This window comes from Macaca thibetana, chromosome X (genome assembly GCF_024542745.1).
Source record: "Macaca thibetana thibetana isolate TM-01 chromosome X, ASM2454274v1, whole genome shotgun sequence".
Classification (NCBI taxonomy): Eukaryota; Metazoa; Chordata; class Mammalia; order Primates; family Cercopithecidae; genus Macaca; species Macaca thibetana.
Window position 1 is genome coordinate 21,209,601 of NC_065598.1, and position 21,807 is coordinate 21,231,407.

General features: G+C 36.8%; 2 protein-coding genes across 9 annotated transcripts in view; both read left to right on the plus strand.

The window, feature by feature from the left end:
- Positions 1-21,807, plus strand: part of SMS (spermine synthase) — an 863,947-nt gene that overhangs the window by 417,085 nt on the left and 425,055 nt on the right. The window lies entirely within an intron of this gene.
- Positions 1-21,807, plus strand: part of CNKSR2 (connector enhancer of kinase suppressor of Ras 2) — a 287,770-nt gene that overhangs the window by 195,857 nt on the left and 70,106 nt on the right. For 4 of the 8 annotated variants that reach the window (XM_050775072.1, XM_050775074.1, XM_050775076.1 and 1 more), the window contains 2 exons: positions 846-935; positions 2,617-2,831. In XM_050775072.1, the coding sequence (XP_050631029.1) occupies positions 846-935; positions 2,617-2,831 (305 nt within the window). The remainder of the gene's footprint in view (positions 1-845; positions 936-2,616; positions 2,832-21,807) is intronic. The other 4 variants (XM_050775073.1, XM_050775075.1, XM_050775077.1 and 1 more) reach the window with 1 other exon arrangement.

Consider the following 21,807-nt stretch of genomic DNA (forward strand, 5'->3'; position numbering starts at 1 on the left):
TCATGCCAGGCATTGTGCTAGGTATCCTGTTAAAACTTTTGAATTATTTTCTTTGGCTGTTTTAGGCTTCAGGAATTTCAAGTGGAACAGAAATAATATACTGCAGCCTCACCAAAATAAAAGTTATTATTGAAGTATTTGCCATGAGTTCTCCTTGCTGAAGTGAAATGCTGTTTAGTAAGGATACAGACCCAGGGGGAAATGGGACAAACCAAAGCTGTGATTACTTGGATCTATATACTGGACAGGCTTACTGTAGCAAAAGAGATGCTTAGCAGCAGACTCAGCTATAGGACATGAAAGAGAATCTAACCATATTTTTGAGACATGGTGGTGTCCAAAATGTATGGTGATAGGAGATAGGAAGCAGCAAAGATATAAAGTTATTCTTGTGGTGTTCCAACATGAAACAGTGGGTTAATGACTGGTAGGTTAAACACAGAAAGCTACCATCTTGGAGGTTGGCTATCAAGATATAGACACTTGGGCACTAGGAAATAAGATAGAGATCCAGTTACTGAGTAAAATCACTTATATGATTATCTTCTTTGTAAAAAAAAAAAAAAAAAAAAAAACTATACCCTTAAAGTCTGGGGTTCCTAAGAGAGCTAACCTAGGCTATTAATTATTATTTATAAAAAGTACCTTAAGTTTGCTTTATCACCTGGCCAATAGGCAGTTTCACCTTCTGGCTCAAAACACATTTTCTCCATCTACACAAATGCCAACCATAATGTTGCATAAGAGTGAGTGTGTTTGGTAGACCTTAGCTAAAAATCAGTGTAAGTTTGAGCAGACATGGGGAAGAAAAACAATGTGATGTGAACTTTGTTCTCTGTGTTTAGGCAAGCTACGACCTATATCTATGCCAGTGGAATATAATTGGGTGGGGGACTATGAAGATCCAAATAAGATGAAGAGAGATAGTAGAAGAGGTAAGTGTTCTAGAATTTCAGTGTAGGCTGGGTTGTTTGAACAATAAGCAAATTTAAATGTTCTATAAATAGATTGTTATGGCTTCAGTGGAAAACTTATTCTATCATTGACTTTATTATGCAACAAAACCAAGTAAGACCAACATTGGACTATCTTGACCCATTATTAAACAGATATTGTCTCTGAATGCCTACTAAGGGATTCCAGGCACATAAGTACGGTGTTAAAAGTAAATATCTGATTGTTACTTGAAAGTTAATATTTGAAACACAAGGTCGGAAGTGTGAAACTGCATAAAATAGGTTCAGTGAATAGGAAGAGTTTATCATCAGTCCTCATCAGTCTGCAATGCAACCTCACCAATTTTGTATGGAATCAACCTAAAAATGAGCATTGAAGCACATGGGTTAAAAACTAATGGAAACCGGGCCAGTGACTTCTAACAAAAACCATGTAGAAATAGAAGGAAAAAAAAAAAAAAACTTTGCTTTTTTTTTCCTGTTCTGTTTGCTGTTCAGAGTTATCTTCTTACATGGGGGTGGGCTACTCTTGAAGGATCTACCAAAAGTAAGTTTTTATGTTCACTTATCCTGCTATAGAGATAAGCAATAGAAAGCAACTGAAAGTTTCCCTACTAAATAGGATTTGATCAAGTGTGGGTATGGTGGGTCCAGTGGGTCATGCTGCTACTTCCACTTTCTGCAGTAGAGAGCCGTAAGGTCATAGGTGGAAAATAAAACAAATCAAAACAAAAAACTATTCATAGAATGTAAGTTCACTAAGCTTCCTTCATGATATGTTTGACCCGTTTTCTTGTTACTTCTAGCCAGTTTACAGAATTTATTTTATTACTGCACAGATCCGCAGACCATATGGAAAAGCAAGCATGAATATCTGGTTCATTAGTCTTCTTAATACTTGTTTTATGGAGTGAGCATTTCTGAAAATGTTGATAAATACAGAAATTGACAGATTCCTTTATATCTGTGTATTCACTCCATTTTCCCATCTTCAATTTCTAATCTCATTTGTTCTATAGAATAAATCAAGAAAAATACAAAAGAGAAATGCTTATCACATGCTATCTCAGAGTCACTGTTTTGAGACTTCATATTTTAGTGACTTTTGTTGGTGGGGAGGGGGACCATGTGAAGTACTAAGTGCTGACTACCAATTTAAGCATAGAATTCCTGAACGAAATTTCCTGACTACTGGTTCTCAGTGTGGGCCTCAACTTCTCCAGGCATGCTACCTTGCATACCACAGGCCGGTGTTTGTTATCAGGCTTTGGCAAAATCCCCATGAGGGAGCTTGTTACAAATTTTATAAGCCACACACCTAGAACTTCTGATTCAAGTTCCAGAGATGATTCTAATGTAGTTGGTCCAAAGCTAAAACTTGGAGAAATAATCTATCGACTGTCTACTTTTAATTGTCTTATCATACCAAATAATTAAGATATATCGTATTTCACTACATATTTTATAAATTAAATCAAGTTAAAGTTCTGAAATGAAATATATTAGGTTGGGGCAAAAGTAATTGCGGTTCTTGCGATTAAAAGGGATGGGAAAACCGCAGTTATTTTTGCGCCAACCTAATAATAGCACAATTGAGAAAGAATGGTAAATTTGGTGTATTTGTGTATTTACATTGGTGTATTTATCTCTTTTTATATAGAAAACTCTCTACTTCGGTATATGAGCAATGAAAAGATTGCTCAAGAAGAATACATGTTTCAGAGAAACAGCAAAAAGGACACAGGGAAGAAGTCAAAAAAGAAGGGTGATAAGAGTAATAGCCCAACTCACTATTCATTGCTACCTAGTTTACAAATGGATGCACTGAGACAAGACATCATGGGCACTCCTGTGCCAGAGACCACACTATACCATGTAAGTAAAATTTCAAAGACTCTTTGATACAGTTTTTGTTGAGAGACTGGCAAGTGACTCTTTTGGGTAAAGTCTAGGTTATTTTTATCCTTTTACTAGATTTTCACAAAAGAGCCTAACTTTAAAGTTTATACCCTTAAAAAAATGATGGGTAATTGATTATTTTCCTAAGTTTATGTGTTCAATGAGTCCATAGTTATGGCACGTTGGATTTTTAATGGCATAACTTAATATGCACAAAATTGATGGAGAACAATAATAAATAGCTGATTAATCATCAGTGTGATACTATGCAATGCACAGATAGCTGCAAAATTCAACATTAAAGATACAGTTTTAATATAGTCATGATTCCATTTGAAAAATGAGCATCTATTATTTGCTAGACATGAAGAGGAGAGCTAGAGGTAAAATGGGAAGACATGACACACCATTATATGGGGAGAAAGACATGCTGAGAGTCCCAGTATAACTTAACTGTTGTAATGTGTGGGTGCAGAAAGTAGAAGATGAACATAGGAGAAATAGAGCCTTAGTCTTTAGGGGAAGTGAGAAAAGGCTTCAGAGTGGGGAGCATTTGAATGAAGAATAAAATATAAGTAGCAATATTTTAGTGCGAAGGCATATGCAGGTACACTAAAAATGTGTAAGAATGTGGCATGTTCCAAGGATTTCGTGTGGCTTATAATTGCTGGTTTATTAACAATTGGAGGAAGTGGCATGAGGAAGGGGTAGTAGATGGGCCTAGAGACACAGGTAAAGGTTAGATCAGGAATTGTATGATAAAGTACTTAGGTTCTTTCCTGCAGTAATAAAGAGCTATTGAATAATTTTGAACTGGGAACTTGCATGATCAAATCGGCCTGTTGGATCTCTCTAGTGCAGAGCATCATTTGAGAGATCAAAAGCAGGGCCATTAAGTCCAGGCCATATGGATGATGAGAAACTAGGATAATGGCCATGTGGAAGCTGAGAATCATGTCAGCAAGAACATTCAATCCACGAAATTATGCATTTTAAACCATTTTGGTTAAAAGGAGTTTGTTGTGTCACTGGAACTATAGCTTCTTACTAGGAGCCCTTGAAAAACATGGACTGCAAGTTTTTAAGTAATTTGAATTACTGTGCTTAATGCTTAAAATATCAAAAAAACTTTAATCTGCTTCTGCTGTAGAAGGTATACCATCTAGGCATTCAAAATGTGAAAGATTTAATAACTTACAATTGAGTTGTTTCTCTGAGCAAATCTCTTAAATCATCTACTTATTCTATAGCTCTTTCATAAAACTAGAGTGTAGAAAAATGTTTTTATTTGGACTGTAGTGTCATTAGCACTCCTAGGTGCCTCATTCTTTATCCTCCCTTCTCCCCAGTTACATACTCTCAAGTCTCTTTCTAAGACACTAGTGCCTGTGTCAGAATCTGCTCCATTGAATGACTGATCTATTGAATTATTTTTTTTTCCCTAGACATTCAGAGTCACCCTGAAATCAGCACTCTTAGTTGTTTGAAAGGGGACCACTTTTGTTATTACCACTATTCAGAAGAGCTGTATGAGCACTGAGCTTCTTCTAGAATCTGGTGTTCCAGTCATAAGTAATACCCTGAACAAAAGTTTGAAGATGAGGGACAGATGGCCTATTCGAGAGGGTAGTTGGTAGTGAGAGATGAACCTAGAGAAGGAAGAAGAGACCATCACTTTGACTCAGAGTGTACAAATTATTAAAAATTTGGATTTATCCTGAGAGTAGTGAGCCATTGAAGGCACATTTAAATACTCAGCCTGTTCCATTCTGTCATGCGTATCCTGACACATGTTACACTGTGTGGGGAAGGAAAGTAGTTAAGTCTTGTGAATTATGAGGTATTAAATTAGGAAAGACAGTAAAAGGTGAGCCAAACTGGTAATCAGGAATATTGCGAATATTTTTGAGGAGTATAAATTGTTACCACCTCTCTGAAGGACATTATTTAGTTATGTATATCAAGAATCTGGTCTACTAACTTCACCTCTAGAAATTTATTCTAAGAGAGAAATCAGAGTCCACTTTTGCCTCCTGTTTTTATTGTATGTCTTGAATCTGTAACATGGTATTTCCCAGATAGATGACATCTATCTCAACTAATTTTTGACAGAGGACCAGGATAGAGTAAGGAATATTGTTAACTTTGGGGGAGATCTTCCCCTGTAATGCTGATACACCAATTCCAGAGTAGAAGGCTGGGTACTTCCTAACTCATTTCTTAGGTTTAGAAGAAGAAAATATCGCTAACCCCCAAGTGCATGTTGGATATCTATAACCAATGTTCTAAAAGAGAGAACTCTAATCGGTGGGGTTTTTACTAGGCTCTTGAGTTCCCTTGAGGATCTCACCTTGCACTTATTTAGTGCTTTCACAGTTAGCAAGGGAGTTTCCACATTTAATATGTCTTTTGAACTTCACAACAACCCAATGTGCAAATAACAAAACCCAAACTCAGAAATGATTTACCAAAGCTGTGTTGCAAAAAAAATGTAAGTACTATAGTCAGGACTAGAACCCAAATCACCTACTCCAGGGATCTTTCCGCACTCTATCCTATTGCTTCGTGCATGGTACACATGCCATATACAGAGGAATTTGTGCTTTAATGAATAAATGAGTGCATTTTGAAAAGCTTGACTTGAAAAAACATGTGTCCTCATATGTTGATGTTAATAATGTTTTCAGTGCCTGGATTGATTTCTATCCAAAATTGTATTTTACTTTATGTTACTATTTATTAAGTTAGGGGAAACATACTGAGCTGCCGCTGTTATAAAACACAAATAGTTATTTAGCTTGATCTATTGCTGGGACAACAGAATATTACAGTTAACAATGCTTGGACCTTGGAGACAAAACAACATATACTTAAATAATAACTTTTTATATTTCACAGGAATTTCTGTTTTATTTTTACCTGTTTATATACGTTTATTTAAAAATGAAAGGCTTTTTTCTTATGGTAAATTTTCCTGAAAACACAATGTCAGTATCAATCTGTAATCTAATCGCTTTCATGATGAACCACTGATCTTCATTTTTGCCAGTTGCTCTTTTGGATAACATGGCCATGTTTAATGGAATAGGACTTAAGTGGAAGAGGACTATGAAGGTTGAGTATTGCATTTCATAGGCTTCTATCTCTGCTGTAATACTAGCTCTATGTAATCTAAAGATTTTGAGTTAAAAGTTAGAGAAAATTTAGTATGAATTTAATAGCAAGATAATATCATCATCAAACCCCCTTAAACAGCAAAGTAAAGGGGTGTGTGCATGCATGTATATAGTATGCCTTATAAGCACACCTAGAGTATAATCTTCACTGTTCTGTTGTGGAAAAGAGCCCAGTGAAAATACACAAAGCAAGACAAATATTGTTTGGCTTCAGGGTTCAACTCATTATCTTATTATGAAGATTTAGAAGTGTATGGGATTATAAAATATGTGTTTTATTAATTCCACATATCTGATATTCTAGTTTATATATATTTTTCTTAAATTTATTTAAAAGGAAAGTATTCACAGTGCTGTAGCTACCCTAGTCATTGACCAGCTCTTTGCCACCACTTTCCTTTTCAACATGCTATTCCTGCTACGGAGAATGCTTTTATCTCTTTTTTCTCCCAAGAATTCCTGCCTATCTAAACCTGAAATCACAAGGAGATCTTCCCTGACCACTAGCCTCTGAAATAAATCAGTTCTCCTATTTTCTCTTATCATCCAGTAGTTTTTCTTCAAAACCTTTGTTGGGATTTTTTTTTTTTTTTTTTTTTTTTTTTTTTTTTTTTTTTTTGAGACGGAGTCTCGTTCTGTCACCCAGGCTGGAGCGCAGTGGCCGGATCTCAGCTCACTGCAAGCTCCGCCTCCCGGGTTCACGCCATTCTCCTGCCTCAGCCTCCCGAGTAGCTGGGACTACAGGCGCCTGCCACCTCGCCCGGCTAAGTTTTTGTATTTTTAGTAGAGATGGGGTTTCACTGTGTTAGCCAGGATGGTCTCGATCTCCTGACCTCGTGATCCGCCCGTCTAGGCCTCCCAAAGTGCTGGGATTACAGGCTTGAGCCACCGCGCCCGGCCGGGATTTTTAATGATATATTTATGTGAACATCTGCTTAGTGTCTTTCTCCCCTGTACATGGTAGGACAGGTATGCCCATGTTCATGATGATAAGCAGGGACAATTTCTCCATTTTGTTCAGTACTATATTTCAGCACCTAGTACAAATGTAGTACCTTATAAGCGCTCAATAAAAATGGTATGAGTAAGTGAATTAATGAGTGAGTGAGTAAATTTGACAGGAACTTCAGTGACTTTCTCAGTGTCTTCAACCTGCAAAAAAAGCCCCCTCCATCTCCTAAGCCAACCCCACAGGGGCCAACAGTGCAACAGGGTTAGCTGCCTCACATTCCCTACCCTACCTCCTTCACTCCAGCTGAAAACTTCAGTTCCAGCTAATTCTTGCTTGCTTCCTTTCCCTGCCATCTCATTACAAAGGTCCCAATATGCCCATCAGCCAAGCATGTTATGACATTTTTCAAAAGAGCATAACTTTATTTTACCTACTTACTGATTCTGTCTGAAAATGTGGAAGCTGTTAGCTGCCAAAACCCTCATCTAACCTGAGAGTACATGAAGAAAAGGCAGACAGAAGTTTGTGTGGTGTGTGTGTGTGTGTGTGTGAAATTCAGATTTGGTAAGAAAAGTCTTTAAAGAATAGCTGAATTATTCTAAATCTCATCTTTAAATCTTGTGTGACTTATTTTTCCCCAATATAATGTGCATATGACAACTTGCTCTCACGTTAAAGCTGCTAAACTAAATTCATATACAAAATAATTACTTAGGCCGAGCATGGTGGCTCATGCCTGTAATCCCAGCACTTTGGGAGGCCAAGGCGGGTGGATTGCCTGAGCTCAGGAGTTTGAGACCAACCTGGACAACATGGCAAAACCCCATCTCTACAAAAAATACAAAAATTAGCTGGATGTGGTAGCATGCACCTATAGTCCCAGTGACTTGGGGGACTAAGGCAAGAGAATCGCTGGAGCCTGGAAGGTCTAGGCTACAGTGAGCCATGTTTGCACCACTGCACTCCAGCCTGGGTTGCAGAGTGAGGCACTGTCTCCAAAAATAGTAGTGATAATAATAATAGTCATTTATTTTAAGTCTACATGCCTGAGATGCCAGAACAAGTAAAATTGGATTATAGATTCAAGGAGTATGTAGGTATACTTTCATAAACTGAATATTGATGTAATTTTGGATGATTAAAAACAGACTTTTAGTATGTGTTCAAAAATCTGGATAATTCCTTTCATGACATTCAAATATTTGGGTGGCCTGTCTTTGTTTTTTTAGGATATAATGGCAAACATTCAATTGTTTTATGTCTGATAAGTACTTTCAGCCACTCTGGCCAATTTGTGAGGTTTTGTGGCTCTTTTTGATGGAGGGAAGAGGGGGTAGAACTGTTAAAAAACATTTTTATTTTTTAAAATTTAGCAAGTAAATATTATGAAAATACTATTCTGATTACAAATACTATCTTATTTAAATCTCATAATGCTGTGAGGAAGCTCAGTTGCTAGTGTTATCCTCATTTTACAGACTAGAAAGCTGAGGCACATGGATTAATTAGGTAGTTATGTGGTAGAGCTAGGATTTGAACATTTGCAGTCTGGCTCTTAGCATACTATATTGCCTCTCAAAAAATAGCATAATTTAACAGAAACCTAACAATAGTTGTAGTAGTGGCAGCCATGTGTAAATCCCAGTCTAAGTGCAGTGGTATATACAAAAACTAATACAGGCATATCTCAGAGATAATGCATGTTCAGTTCCAGACAACCACAATAAAGTGAATATTACAATAAACCAAGTCACACAAGATTTTTTAGGTTCCCAGTGCATATAATAGTTATGTTTATGCTATACTGTAGTCTGCTAAGTGCACAAGAGCATTATGTCTAAAAAACAATGTACATAACTTAATTAGAAAATATTGCTAAAATATGCTAATGATTACGTGAGCCTTCGGCAAGTTATTATTATTGTGCATGTGTGGTTTTTTGTTTTTTGTTTTTTGTTTTTGCTGGTGGAGGGTTTTGCCTCAATGTTGATGTCTGCTGACTAATCAGGGTGGTGGTAGCTGAAAGTTGGGGTGGTTATGACAATTTCTTAAAACAAAATGACAAAGTTTGCTCTATCGATTTACTCTTCCTTTCACAAAAGATTTATTAGCAGCATGAGATGCTGTTTAACAGCATTATACCCACAGTGGAACTTCATTCAAAATTGGGGTCAGGCTGTACTTCCAATTCTAGTTCTCTTGTTATTTCCACAACATCTGCAGTGACTTCCTCCACTAAAGTTTTGAACCCCTCAAAGTCATCCAGGAGGGTTGGATCCAATTTCTTCTAAATTCTTGTTAATCTTGATATTTTGACCTCATCCCGTGAATCACAAATGTTCTTAATGGAATCTAGAATAGTGAATTCTTTCGACAAGGTTTTCACTTGCCCAGATCCATCAGAGGAATCACTATCTATGGCAGCTATAGCCTCACAAAATGTATTTCTTAAATAATAAGACTTGAAATTTGAAATTACTCCATGATCCATGGGCAGCTGAATGGCTGGTATATTAGCAAACATGAAAACAACATTAACCTTGTACATCTCCAACAGAGCTCTTGATTGACCAGGTACATTGTCAATGAGCAGTAATATTTTGAAAGGAATCTTTTTTTCTGAGCAGTAGGTTCCAATTATAGGCTTAAAATATTCAGAAAACCATGCTATAAATAGATGTGCTATTTTCCAGGCTTTATTTATGAAGTACAGGCAGAGTTAATTTAGCATCATTCTCAAGGGCCCTAGGATTTTCAGAATGGTAAATGAGCATTGGCTTCAAGTTAAAGTCATCAGCTCCGTTAGCCCCTAACAAGAGAGTCAGCCTGTTTTATGGTTTGAATCTAAGCATTGACTTCTCTCAAGCTATGAAAGTCCTAGATGGCATCTTCTTCCACTGTAAGGTGTTTCATCTGTACTGAAAATTCTGTTGTTTAGTGTAGCCATCTTCATCTATGATCTTAGCTAGATCTTCTGGATAACTTGCTGCAGCTTCTCCATCACCACTTTTAACTTCACCTTGCACTTTTTTGTTATGGAGATGGCTTCTTTTCTTAAACCTCATAAACCAGCCTCTGCTAGCTTCCAACTTTTCTTCTGTAACTTCCTTACCTCTCTGATCCTTCATAGAATTGAAGAGAGTTAGGGCCTTGCTCTGGATTAGGCTTTGGTTTAAGGGAATGTTATGGCTGGTTTGATCTTCTATCCAGACCACTCAAACTTTCTCCGTATCAGCAATAAGGCTGTTTCATTTTCCTATCATTTTTGTATTAGAGGCCTTGCTTTCGGTGTATCTTGGCTTTTGACATGCCTTCCTCACTAAGCTTAATCATTTCTAGCATTGATTTAAAGTGAGAGATATGTGACTCTTCCTTTCACTTGAACACTTAGAGGCCATTGTAGGGTTAATTAATTGGCCTAATTTTAATGCTGTTGTTTCTCAGGGAATAGAGAAGCCTGAGGAGAGGAAAAGGGATGGGAGAACAGCCCATTGGTAGAACAGTAAAAACAGACACAACATTTTTTAAGTCTATTGTCTTACATGGCTTCTTTCTTTAATCCTCAGGAACCAACCTCTGCTAGCTTCCAACTTTGCTTCTGCAGCTTCCTTACCTCTCTTAGCCTTCATAGAATTGAAGAGAGTTAGGGCCTTGCCCTGGATTAGGCTGTGGTGTAAGGGAATGTTGTAGCTGGTTTTGATCTTCTATCCAGACCACTTAAACTTTCTTCTGTGTCAGCCTGTCTTTCGAAGCTTTGAAGCAAGGCATTGACTTCTCCTCTCTAACTATGAAAGTCCTAGATAGCATCATCTTCCACTATAAGGCTGTTTCATCTATATTGAAAATGTGTTATTTAGTGTACTGTTGTTCATGGTATCCCAAAATAATTACAGTAGTAACATCAATGATCACTGATCACAGATCACCATAACAGATATAATAATAATGAAAAAGTTTTAAATATTGTGAGAATTACCAAAATATGATACAGAGACATGAAATGAGCACAGGCTATTGGAAAAATTGTACCAATAGACTCATTCAGCACAAGATTGCCAGAACCTTCCATTGGTAACAATTGCAATCTTCAAAGAATAAATTGAAACACAGTAAAAGGAGGTATCCCTATAATATTTCCACTGCTAATATTACTAATAGCTAACATTTACTGATTACTTACTAAGCTCCTATGCTAAGAACTTAAATACAGTATCTCTTGGAATCTTCAAAATGATCCTATGAGGTTGATATCATTATTTCTATTCTGCAGAACTGAAAGGAACTGGAACACAGAGCTTACCTTAAAGAGCTAGAAAATAGCAGAGTTTAGAAATGAGTCCAAGCAGCCTGACTCCAAAATTCACACCTTTCTGTGACTAAAGCCATTTCTGCTCATAAGGATTTTATCATCTATTAGGGAAGACAGAGCTATTATTATCACAATAATGGAAAATCTGTGATATTATTAACATATAAACATTCATAATTAAATTTACCTGAAGTTATAAAGGTTGGTTTGTCTAATGGCTGCCTGACTTAGCTGCATTCTTTCAGGATAAAAGTAATTAAAAGAAGAGATCAGTTATTTTAGTGGCAAAGAAGCCACCTCTAAGCCAACACTTATTTATAACAACCAATTCTCTCCGTTTTGACTTTATTCACCCAGAAGACAGCTGTAGTACAGAATGACATGATGTTTCTCCCAATCAAGGTACATTTAGACATGGTGGAGTATAACAGTACACTAAATATTATCATATTCATTTGTATATTCTCTGATTCCTATGGATGACTTTATTATTTCTAAAATGTTTCATAATAGCATTTGCAAAGCCCTACATGGGAACAGTCTGCACTATGAAAAGTGTTTCCCAGTGGTCTGCTTCCCTACAGCAGTGATTCCCAAAATACAGGCCATCCTTGGCAAACGGCTCTGATGACTGAGGTCTGACCCAGAAGCGACAGTCCTTTCTTTGATTCTTATGGGCAAATAACACATCACAGACTTCCATTTTCACTTGTGACTAGATATTCCTTACTAGTAACCTACTAAATGAGTTTAAAAGGTTACAAATGGAATAATCATAAAATAATATATTCATAGAATTTATTGAATCTTCTAATTTAGTATTTTTTCAGTATACCTGTGTTTTAATTCATTCTTACACTGCTATAAGGACATACCCAAGACTGGGTAATTTATAAAGGAAAGAGGTTTAATTGACTCACAGTTCCACAGGGCTGGGGAGGCCTCAGGAAACTTACAATCATGGCAGAAGAGGAAGCAAACACATCCTTCTTCACATGGCAACAGCAAGGAAAAGTGCAGAGCAAAGTGGGAGAGGGGAAGCCCCTTATAAAGCCATCAGCTCTCGTGATAAATCACTATCATGAGAACAGCACAGAGGTAACCACTCCCATGATTCAATTACCTCCTACTGGGACCCTCCTATAATACATGGGGATTGTGGGAACTATAATTCAAGATGAGATTTGGGTGGGAACACAGCCAAACCATATCATTACACCCTCAGCCCCTCCTAAATTTCATGTCCTTACATTTCAAAACAGAATGATAACTTCCCAACAGTCCCCCAAAGTCTTAACTCATTCTAGCATTAACTCAAAAGTCCAAGTCCAAAGTCTTATCTGAGACAAGGCAAGTCCCTTCTGCCTAGGACCCTGTAGAATCAAAAGCAAGTTAGTTATTGCCTAGATAAAATGGGGGCACAGGCATTAGGTAAATACACCTATTCCAAATGGGAGAAATTGGCCAGAACGAAGGGGCTACAGGCCACATGCAAGTCTGAAATCCAGCAGAGCAGTCAAATCTTAAAGCCCCAAAATGATCTCCTTTGACTCCATGTCTCACATCCAGGTCACACTGATGCAAGAGGTGGGGTCCCACAGCATTGGGCAACTCTGCCCCTGTGGCTTTGCAGGGTACAGCCCCCCTCCTGACTGCTTTCATGGACTGGCATTGAGTGCTTGCAGCTTTTCCAGGAGCACAGTGCAAGCTGTTGGTAGATCTGCCATTCTGGGGTCTGGAGAATGGTGGCCCTCTTCTCATAGCTCTACTAGGCAGTGCCCCAGTGGAGACTGTGTGGGGGCTCTGAACCCACATTTCCCTTCTGCACTGTCCTAGCAGAGGTTCTCAATGAGGGCTCCACCCCTGCAGCAAACTTCTGCCTAGACACCCAAGCATTTCCATACATCCTCTGAAATACAGGCAGAGGTTCCCAAACCTCAATTCTTGACTTCTGTGCACATGCAGGCTCAACACCACATGGAAGCTACCAAGGCTTGGGGCTTGCACCCTCTGAAGCCACAGCCCAAGCTATACCTTGGTCCCTTTTAGCCATGGCTAGAGTGGCTGAGATGCAGGGCACCAAGTCCCTAGGCTGCACACAGCAGAGGGATCCTGAGCCTGGCCCACAAAACCATTTTTTCCTCCTAAGCCTCCCAGCCTGTGACATGAGGGGCTGCCATGAAGGTCTCTGACATCGCCTGGAGACATTTTCCCCATTGTTTGGTGATTAACATTCGGCTCCTTGTGACTCATGCAAATTTCTGCAGCAGGCTTGAATTTCTCCCCAGAAAATGGGGTTTTCTTTTCTATTGCACTGTCAGGCTGTAACTTTTCCAAACTTTTATCATCTGCTTCCTCTTGAACACCTTGCTCTTAGAAATTTTTTCCACCAGATATCCTAAATCATCTCTTTCAAGTTCAAAGCTCCACAGATCTCTAGGGCAGGGGAAAAATGCCACCAGTCTCTTTGCTAAAGCACAGCAAGAGTCACCTTTGCTCCAGTTCCCCACAAGTTTCTCATCTTCATCTGAGACCACCTCAGCCTGGACTTCATTGTACATATCACTATCAGCATTTTGGTCAAAGCCATTCAACAAGTGTCTAGGAAGTTCCAAACTTTCCCATATTTTCTTATCTTTTTCCGAGTCTTCTAAACTGTTCCAACCTCTGCCTGTGACCCAGTTCCAAAGTCACTTCCACATTTTTGGGTATCTATATCAGCACCCCACTCTACTGGTACCAATTTACTGTATTAGTTCGTTCTCACACTGCTAATAAAGACATACCCAAGACTCGGTAATTATAAAGGAAAGAGATTTAATTGACTCACAGTTCCACAGGGCTGGGGAGGCCCCAGGAAACTTACAATCATGGCAGAAGGAGAAGCAAATATGTCTTTCTTCACATGGTGACAGCCAAGAGTGAAGGGGAGGGGAAAGCCCCTTATAAAACCATCAAATCTTATGAGAACTCACTATCATGAGAACATCATGGAGATAACTGCCCCCATGCTTCAATTACTTCCCACTGGGTCCCTCCCATCACATGTGGGGTACAATTCAAGATGAGATTTGGGTGGGGACACAGCCAAACCATATCCGCCTGGTTCCCATGTAGCCCTGACAATGCAGTCATGTTTATATTGCACAGTTTTCTATGGTTTTCAGGAAGAATGCTATATTGATACATCATTGAGATTTTTTTAAAAGTAACCTATAGTTTTTAGCTGCTGTTTATTTTCATTATAAGTTATCATTAGACTTCATCACTATCAATTTTAGTTTGTTTTAGGTTGCTTGCTTTACCCTCTAGTATGTAGTGATTCATATTTACCTATAATTTTTCAAGAATGATACTGTAAATCATGCATATCCAACAGTACTTATACAGTAATAGTCTATTGGTATACCTAGTTACTTTTTCCATTGAAAAGTAGAGATAAAGAGATAGACCCAAGGGATCTGTTGGCCTGTCTCAGGGAACCACAGTCAAAAAATGTGGAAACCCACTGCCTAGATACAGATATATAGTTAAAAGAAGAAGAAAAAAAATATTGGCTTTACTTGGTTATAAATATGAAACAGTTTTGGTGAAAGCTAGTCCACAAAAAAATTAGTTCACTTGTACTTCTGACTTATTTATATAATTGGTTCTTTTTGCTTTCATATTTAGGAAGGTTTATTGTTTTTGTTTTTGTTTTTTAAATCAACTATCAGTACTCCTCCCATACCCCCATATTCTCATTCACCACAAACTGGTATACTTAGAACTGGCCAGACTAGAGGATTTAATAGTAGAATTACTCTTTGAAGGTTTAAAAATTCACAAATACAAACTTTCAGTCCTAGATAAGATGGAGTACAAACATTTTATTTTATTTTTCTTGCTACTCACAACCAAAAATTACCTGGAGAAAATACATTAACTCATCTACCAGAAGACTCTGAAAGGTGCAAAAAAAAAAGAAGGCAGACAGGCTAGGGACCTCTAGACCCAAGGAAGTGCTGTGAATTCCCAGGCTTTTTTACTTGCCTCCTGTATACCTGGCCTGGGTGCTATAAAAGCCTGCAACCTGAAAACATCAGTAGGCACAGACAAAATACAGCCCCTCAAAAAGCCTTCTCTCTTCAGCCAATGGACTCTCTTTAGCCCAACATGACAGAAATACTTTAACAATACCTGCTCTTCTCAAGGCAGAAACCATGAAAAAAGTCATGCTTCTCTTCCTCCACCACAACAGGCATAAAGAGGTTCAATTCACTAAAAAGACATGACAATCTTAAACATATATGCACCATATAACAGAGATTCAAACAGTAGAAGCAAAATCTCCCAGAACTGAAAGGACAGATTGAAAGATTTACAATTAAGGTTGGGGTCTTCAACATCCATCTCTCAGTAATTCATAGAGCCACTAAACAAAACACCAGCAAGGGTACAGAAGTACTGAATGACTATCCACCAGCAGTTTCTGACACCCAACAACAGCGGAATACACATTATTTTCAGACGTGCATGAGATACTCATCAGAATAGAAAAGATCTTGAGTCAAAAAACAAACCTTAAAAGAACTTGAAATAATACAAAATATATTCCCTGATTATAATGAAATCAAACTAGACATCAATAACAAAAAGATAACAAGTAAATCTCCAGCCACTTGGAAATTAAAGAACATACTTCTAAATAATCCATAGATTAAAGGAAGTATAAAGGAAAATGAAACTGAGTGAAAATAAAAACATATGCTTAGAGGAAATTTATAGCACTAAATGCTTATATGAGAAAAGAAGAAAGATGTCGATAATCTCAGCCCCTACCTCAAGAAATTAGAAAAAGAACAAAAAAAAAAAGTAGAAGGAAGATTTAATAAAGATAACAGAATTCAGTGAAGTTGAAAACAGAGAAACAATAGGTAAAATCAAACCAAAAGCTATGGAGCTTTTTAATTTAAAAAATTGATGAACATCTAGCAAGACTGATAAAGGGAAAAAGGAGAGAAGACTCAAATGACCAATATCAAGAATAAAAGAGGCAATATCACTACAACCCTCATAGACATTAAAAGAATACTAAAGAAATACAACTCTGTGCGTGTAAGTTTATCAGTTCAGATGAAATGGACCAATTCCTCAAAACATACAAACTGCCAAAACTCGCCCAAAATGAAATATATCTGAATAGTTACATAACTATTAAAGAAATTTAATTAACTATTAAAATTTCCAAAATATCAATACAGAAATACTTTAAAACAAAAGAAGCAAAACCACAGTACTAATATTTTTGTATTGATTGAGTGTGGGAATAACCAATTTTGCTTTCATTGTTATGTTCTGTGCTGCTTTTAAAGTGTTGGAAGCCTATGAGAGATTTGATGTACAAGACTTGTAACTTAATGGAATTCCTAAGATACTGATTAAATTCATCAATTTTATTAATTTTGAAAATGTTGTTTAAATGTTTAGAAATTTTTATTTCCTCAATTTTTAAGTTTTAAAATTTGAACATTAAACAAACAAAAAGATTCACAAATATGCCCTCACTCTTGAGAAAGATTTTTGCTCCCTGTATAAAACAGATTACTGATAAACTGAAGCCAGCCCTTTCAGCTTCACATTTGAACAAATGTGGGTCTCAGTCTGCTAGTTCTGGATAGAAAATGACTGCCAGGAAGCAAAACACTAAATTTGGCTTAATTAGTGAGGCACCATGTAAAACATGATGCAGAAGAATTGAATTATAAAATTACTAAATTTAAGTCTTATTTTTAATTCCTTTTTTGCCTTTAGGGAAAAGATACATAAATTCCAATAACAGACTCTTGGCTTGGTTGGTAAGTTCAGTAATTAAAAACTATTTGGGGACATACCTGCCTTTTTAGTTGCTTTGATCAGAGAGCATAAAGAAGCCCCATTCCCTTTTATGTTGTAGATGTTTGTCTCCTAGCTTTATAGCCTCAGAAAACGTCCTCAAATTTTGTAGGCAATTGGCTTTTTTTTGCTCCCATAATCACCCTACTCATATTACCTTGCCACCATAACTCATTTAATCAAACATCTCGAATTTAATAAAACTACAAGTAGAATTATCTTACCCCTAGAATTCTTTAAAGCCTATTCTGATTGAAGGTCGTAACCTGTACCAAATTATCTTCTTCACTTAATTCCCACAACTTATTAATATTACCCCCTTGATGGTTTCAGCACTCTCAGCTTCCACAAAACTATGGATATAATGATTTTCTGTATATACTAAAATTATCCGAAGTTTCCTCTTAATAAATGACATTAAGGTACAATAATTTGTTACTGTTAGATTCTAGTTTTTTAAAGATAAATTTTCTAAGAACTATGTTAAATTGTTTGCAGCCATTATGGATTTTTCACTGGTTTTGACTCTGACAGCATTTGGCAATGGGCCAAAGTGCATAAGCTCAACCTAGAGTCTCAGTTCTAAATGATATTGCTAAATCTGTCTCTTAACATCTCTACAAATATCAGGGTAATTTAGGAACAGGATCCTAATAGACTTCAATCCAGAACAACCTGAAATGCTGAGAAATAGATCAGTGTTTCAAACCCATGTTCTTTATATGTGACTGATTTTAGGTAAATTAGTGTAAACTTTCCTGCCATAGTAAACAGGAGAATAAGTTGTCTTCCCATGGTTTCTTTTATTTTCATAAATCTGGAGTGGTCCTAAGACATAATGGTTCTTGTGTCTGATAGTCTCCAGATAAGAGTTCAGCATTAAGAAGAGAATTGCCTTTTTTAAAATTCAGATGCCCAAGGATATTATTGTAGTTATAAAATGTGAGCTGTATATTTAAGTCAGCTATTTATTTAAATCAGCTATAAGAACCTAGGCACATTTCTGAACCTCAGTTTCTCGTAGGCAAAAAGGGAATAAGACTACTTACCTGGTTTTTTTTTTCAGAATTAAATCATACATTGTATATAAAATTCTTTCCACTGTGCTGAGCACATAGTAACTATTCTTAACTTCATATAGAAAGAAAATTAGTTAATCTGCATGTAAGGGAATTTATCTCCTGATGAGCAAATCAGGAAGCCTTCTAGGACTAAAATACAATGCATTTCTTTTTGGGCATTAATGAGTATATCCGTTGAAGTTCAGTCAGGGAACTAGAATCTCTAAGTGGCATGGAATAAAGGGCTAGATCTTATTCAGTTAAGGAGCTGGCAAAGATGCCTCAGCAGAGCCAGTGGTTGGGAAGAAAATCTGCACATGAAGTGAGGAAGAACAAGACAAACTAGAACCCATGAGCACAAACCAGAGCATTTCCTCCACCTTCAACAAGAAGCTGGTACCCTTCTCCATGGAGATTCACAGTTTCATGGTCCAATACTCAGGTGCTTAAGGAGGAGATCCGATTGGAGCTGAAGGAATTGTAGACCTGGCTATTGCACTCACACCAGTAAGGCAAGCCAACAGAAAAGTAAAACAATGTGTATCAGCTGCAGCAGTGACTGACACCTTGCCCTGACCTTCGGAGCATAAGGGCTGCTGCTTTGCTTGTATTCTCCAAAACTGACACAAATTTACGTAGTGGCCAACCCTAAACTAGAACCATATAGACAAAAGAATTCTAAAACACATGGTTCCTTCCAGCTTAGCTAAATTGATGCAATAGGAAACTACCAAACTGAGGTTTCCTTCTCTGTGGCCATTATCAGTGTTTACTGTGTAAAACCTGCTTTGAAAATTTCTCTACTGATTGTATGTATGAGGTTCAGTGGTAAAATTAAAATAATAAATTATCATAAATCTAGAGTGGATTCAAGAGTGTAGCCTACCTCTATGAGAGTATCATCTCCACAGCCTACTTGTTTAATTTACCAAAGCATATATTGAGAAATACATCTTAGCCAAATGTTGAATCTTCTTCACTTAGTCGCATTTTAAAATAATGTCCTCAATTTTTATCATATGGTTATTACAAGAAACAGCCATATGAAATACACTTCTTCATTTGCTATAGAATGTTTTTTGATATTGTATTTTCTATTTCTTTGTACCTTCCATCATATATATTTTTATAATTGGGTAAAAGCTTTGGCTCTGTGTGGTGACAGTATATGTAAAGATCTGATTCAGTGTCTGGCACTATGATAGTGCACAAATAGTATACTTTTCCTCCAACAACAATACTACCAAAATGTCCTCACCAGTGGGCTGAGAACAAGCAAAATGTAATCTAGGTGCATTTGAGGTAACCAGTTCTGAGGAAGTGGCAGCAAACATCAAGCCCTCCAGAAATTTATTTTTTTTATATCTGAGATTGCATAAGTTGCTTTCTTTCTCCTACTCGGTTTTCTCATTTACAAGACAAGTGTAGCACTGCAGAGAGGACTATGAAAAAATGCCATCTAAATTGACAGCATAATGATGATTTGATTCCTGCTACAAGTGCAGAAGTTAAAATATCTCCCCATCAAGTTCTTTTTCCCTTTCTGTTAGATAAAACCAATTTTCCTTTTTTTAGTCTTAAAATCATGTTTTACTATATAGTTCAGTATTAAAAGGAACAGTCTGAATTATATATCTCAATTATTTTATTATAAAATAAATTGCATATAGTGACTTTTGAAAACTTTTTAAACTTCTATTTTTATACAGTAGTCTTTGAAAAATATTTGTTATGAAAAAAGTCTGTAAATCAAGAAAACTATTAAAACTACAAGATGTGGAAACATTTGAAGTAGTTGTATTGGAGAGCTTGTCTATTATATAAGCACAAAAATCTCAGAATAAGACTTTGACAAATGTAGTATTAATATGATAAAGATATTTAGATAAAAGCTAGCATTCTTGGAACAAATTATACTGACACAGACTTTCATAATGAGAAAATATGTATGTTGTATCAGAGAAATCAACCTAAAAATAAAGTTAAAGTAATCAGAAAAAACTGTTTGATTTCAGATTCTTTTACAAACAAAACCATTAAGTCCACACCAGAAAAGTTTTTCAGTAAATATGATTCAGTCACATCATTGCTGACAGAATCATCAATCATACCGTAACTGTGACTTCATTTGAGATTCTTGGGTTTCATGCATCTCTATTAGAGGTGATTCTTTCTATATTATTTATTTGTCTATTTATTTTACATATAGTTTATTTCCTTGTCATTCATTAGCCTGCAGGTAGCAAATCTGGTCCTCTCCATTTTTTCTGGTTATAAACATTTCTTTGTCACAAAAGACAGGCAAGCCTACTCTTATTTCTCTGACACCTAGATTTCAACAGTTTCTGTCAAACAGAAGTGTCAGCAGTAGGAGCTGCCCTAGTTCTGCTTTTCACCTGTTAGAACTTTCTGCCTCTGTCTCAAGTGCAAATCTATGTTAATTGTACACATCAATCAGGCACCCCAAAATAGCTGTATCTAATATGGCTGGTGATAAGTTATTTCCATACATGGTGGAATTCAAACATAAACTAAGTGATTTTCAATGAATAATCTAGCATTCAATGTTAAGACTAACACTGATTACAGGTATACATATAATATTTCCTAAAACATCAATAATTAGGTCTCCATTGGTGATCATTAACTGGTTTTCCATTCATTTTTAAATTATGATCATGGAAAGTTATTGTTCTATGAGGCATACTAACAACATGTGGTCCAAATCCCTGATTTTGCAGTTGAGGAAATAGAGGTCAAGAGTAGTTCAGTAGCTTGATCAAAGTCGTAGAGCTGGAATATAGACTGAAATATGAACTAGAAGTCAGGTCTCCTGATTCCTACCATGGTGTTGCTGCATTGGTAATGTGTGTTCCTTTCTTGCTGAAAAATAAGCATTCTAAGTGTATCACTCCAACTGATTTATTGAAAATAGACTGAAGGGGCCAACGGTAAGTGTGAAAACAGGGAGACAAGATAGGATCTGGTCAATTCAAGTGAGAGATGAGAGTGACTTAACCTTGGGTGTTAAAGTGGAAGTGGTGAAAAGGGGTTGGACTCTGGATATGTTTTGAAGGTAACTGGACAGGATGTGTTGACAGGTTGCATATGAGAAGCCATGACTCATAGCCCGTACCTCAGTGTCCCACACATAGGTGGTGAGTAACTATTCAATTCATGCCTTCAACAGATAATTGTATGTCACATCCTGTGCTAGGAGCTGAGTATAGAGTGGTGACCTAAACAAATGGTTTTTGCCTTCATAGAACTAATGTAGTAGGTAAAAACCATTCCTTCAGAAAGTGAGCCAAGTAATCTCAAAGCATTGCATAGTATTGAGGAGTGTATTGGGTGGAAAATGGCATAACACAATGAATCAGCTCAAGAAAGTAAAGAATTAGTCAAAAGGCAGGCTGGATCCATGATTTTCTCATCAGTATTGGCACAGGGTTTTCTAATTGAACTGAGTTCTGTTAATAGGCTTGTATTGAAATGTGATTGCAGTCCCATCTCCGTCTACTTAGGCTGGGCCTTATAATATTATTGTACCTTAATTTCTGTCTCACTTGCAAAATTAAGA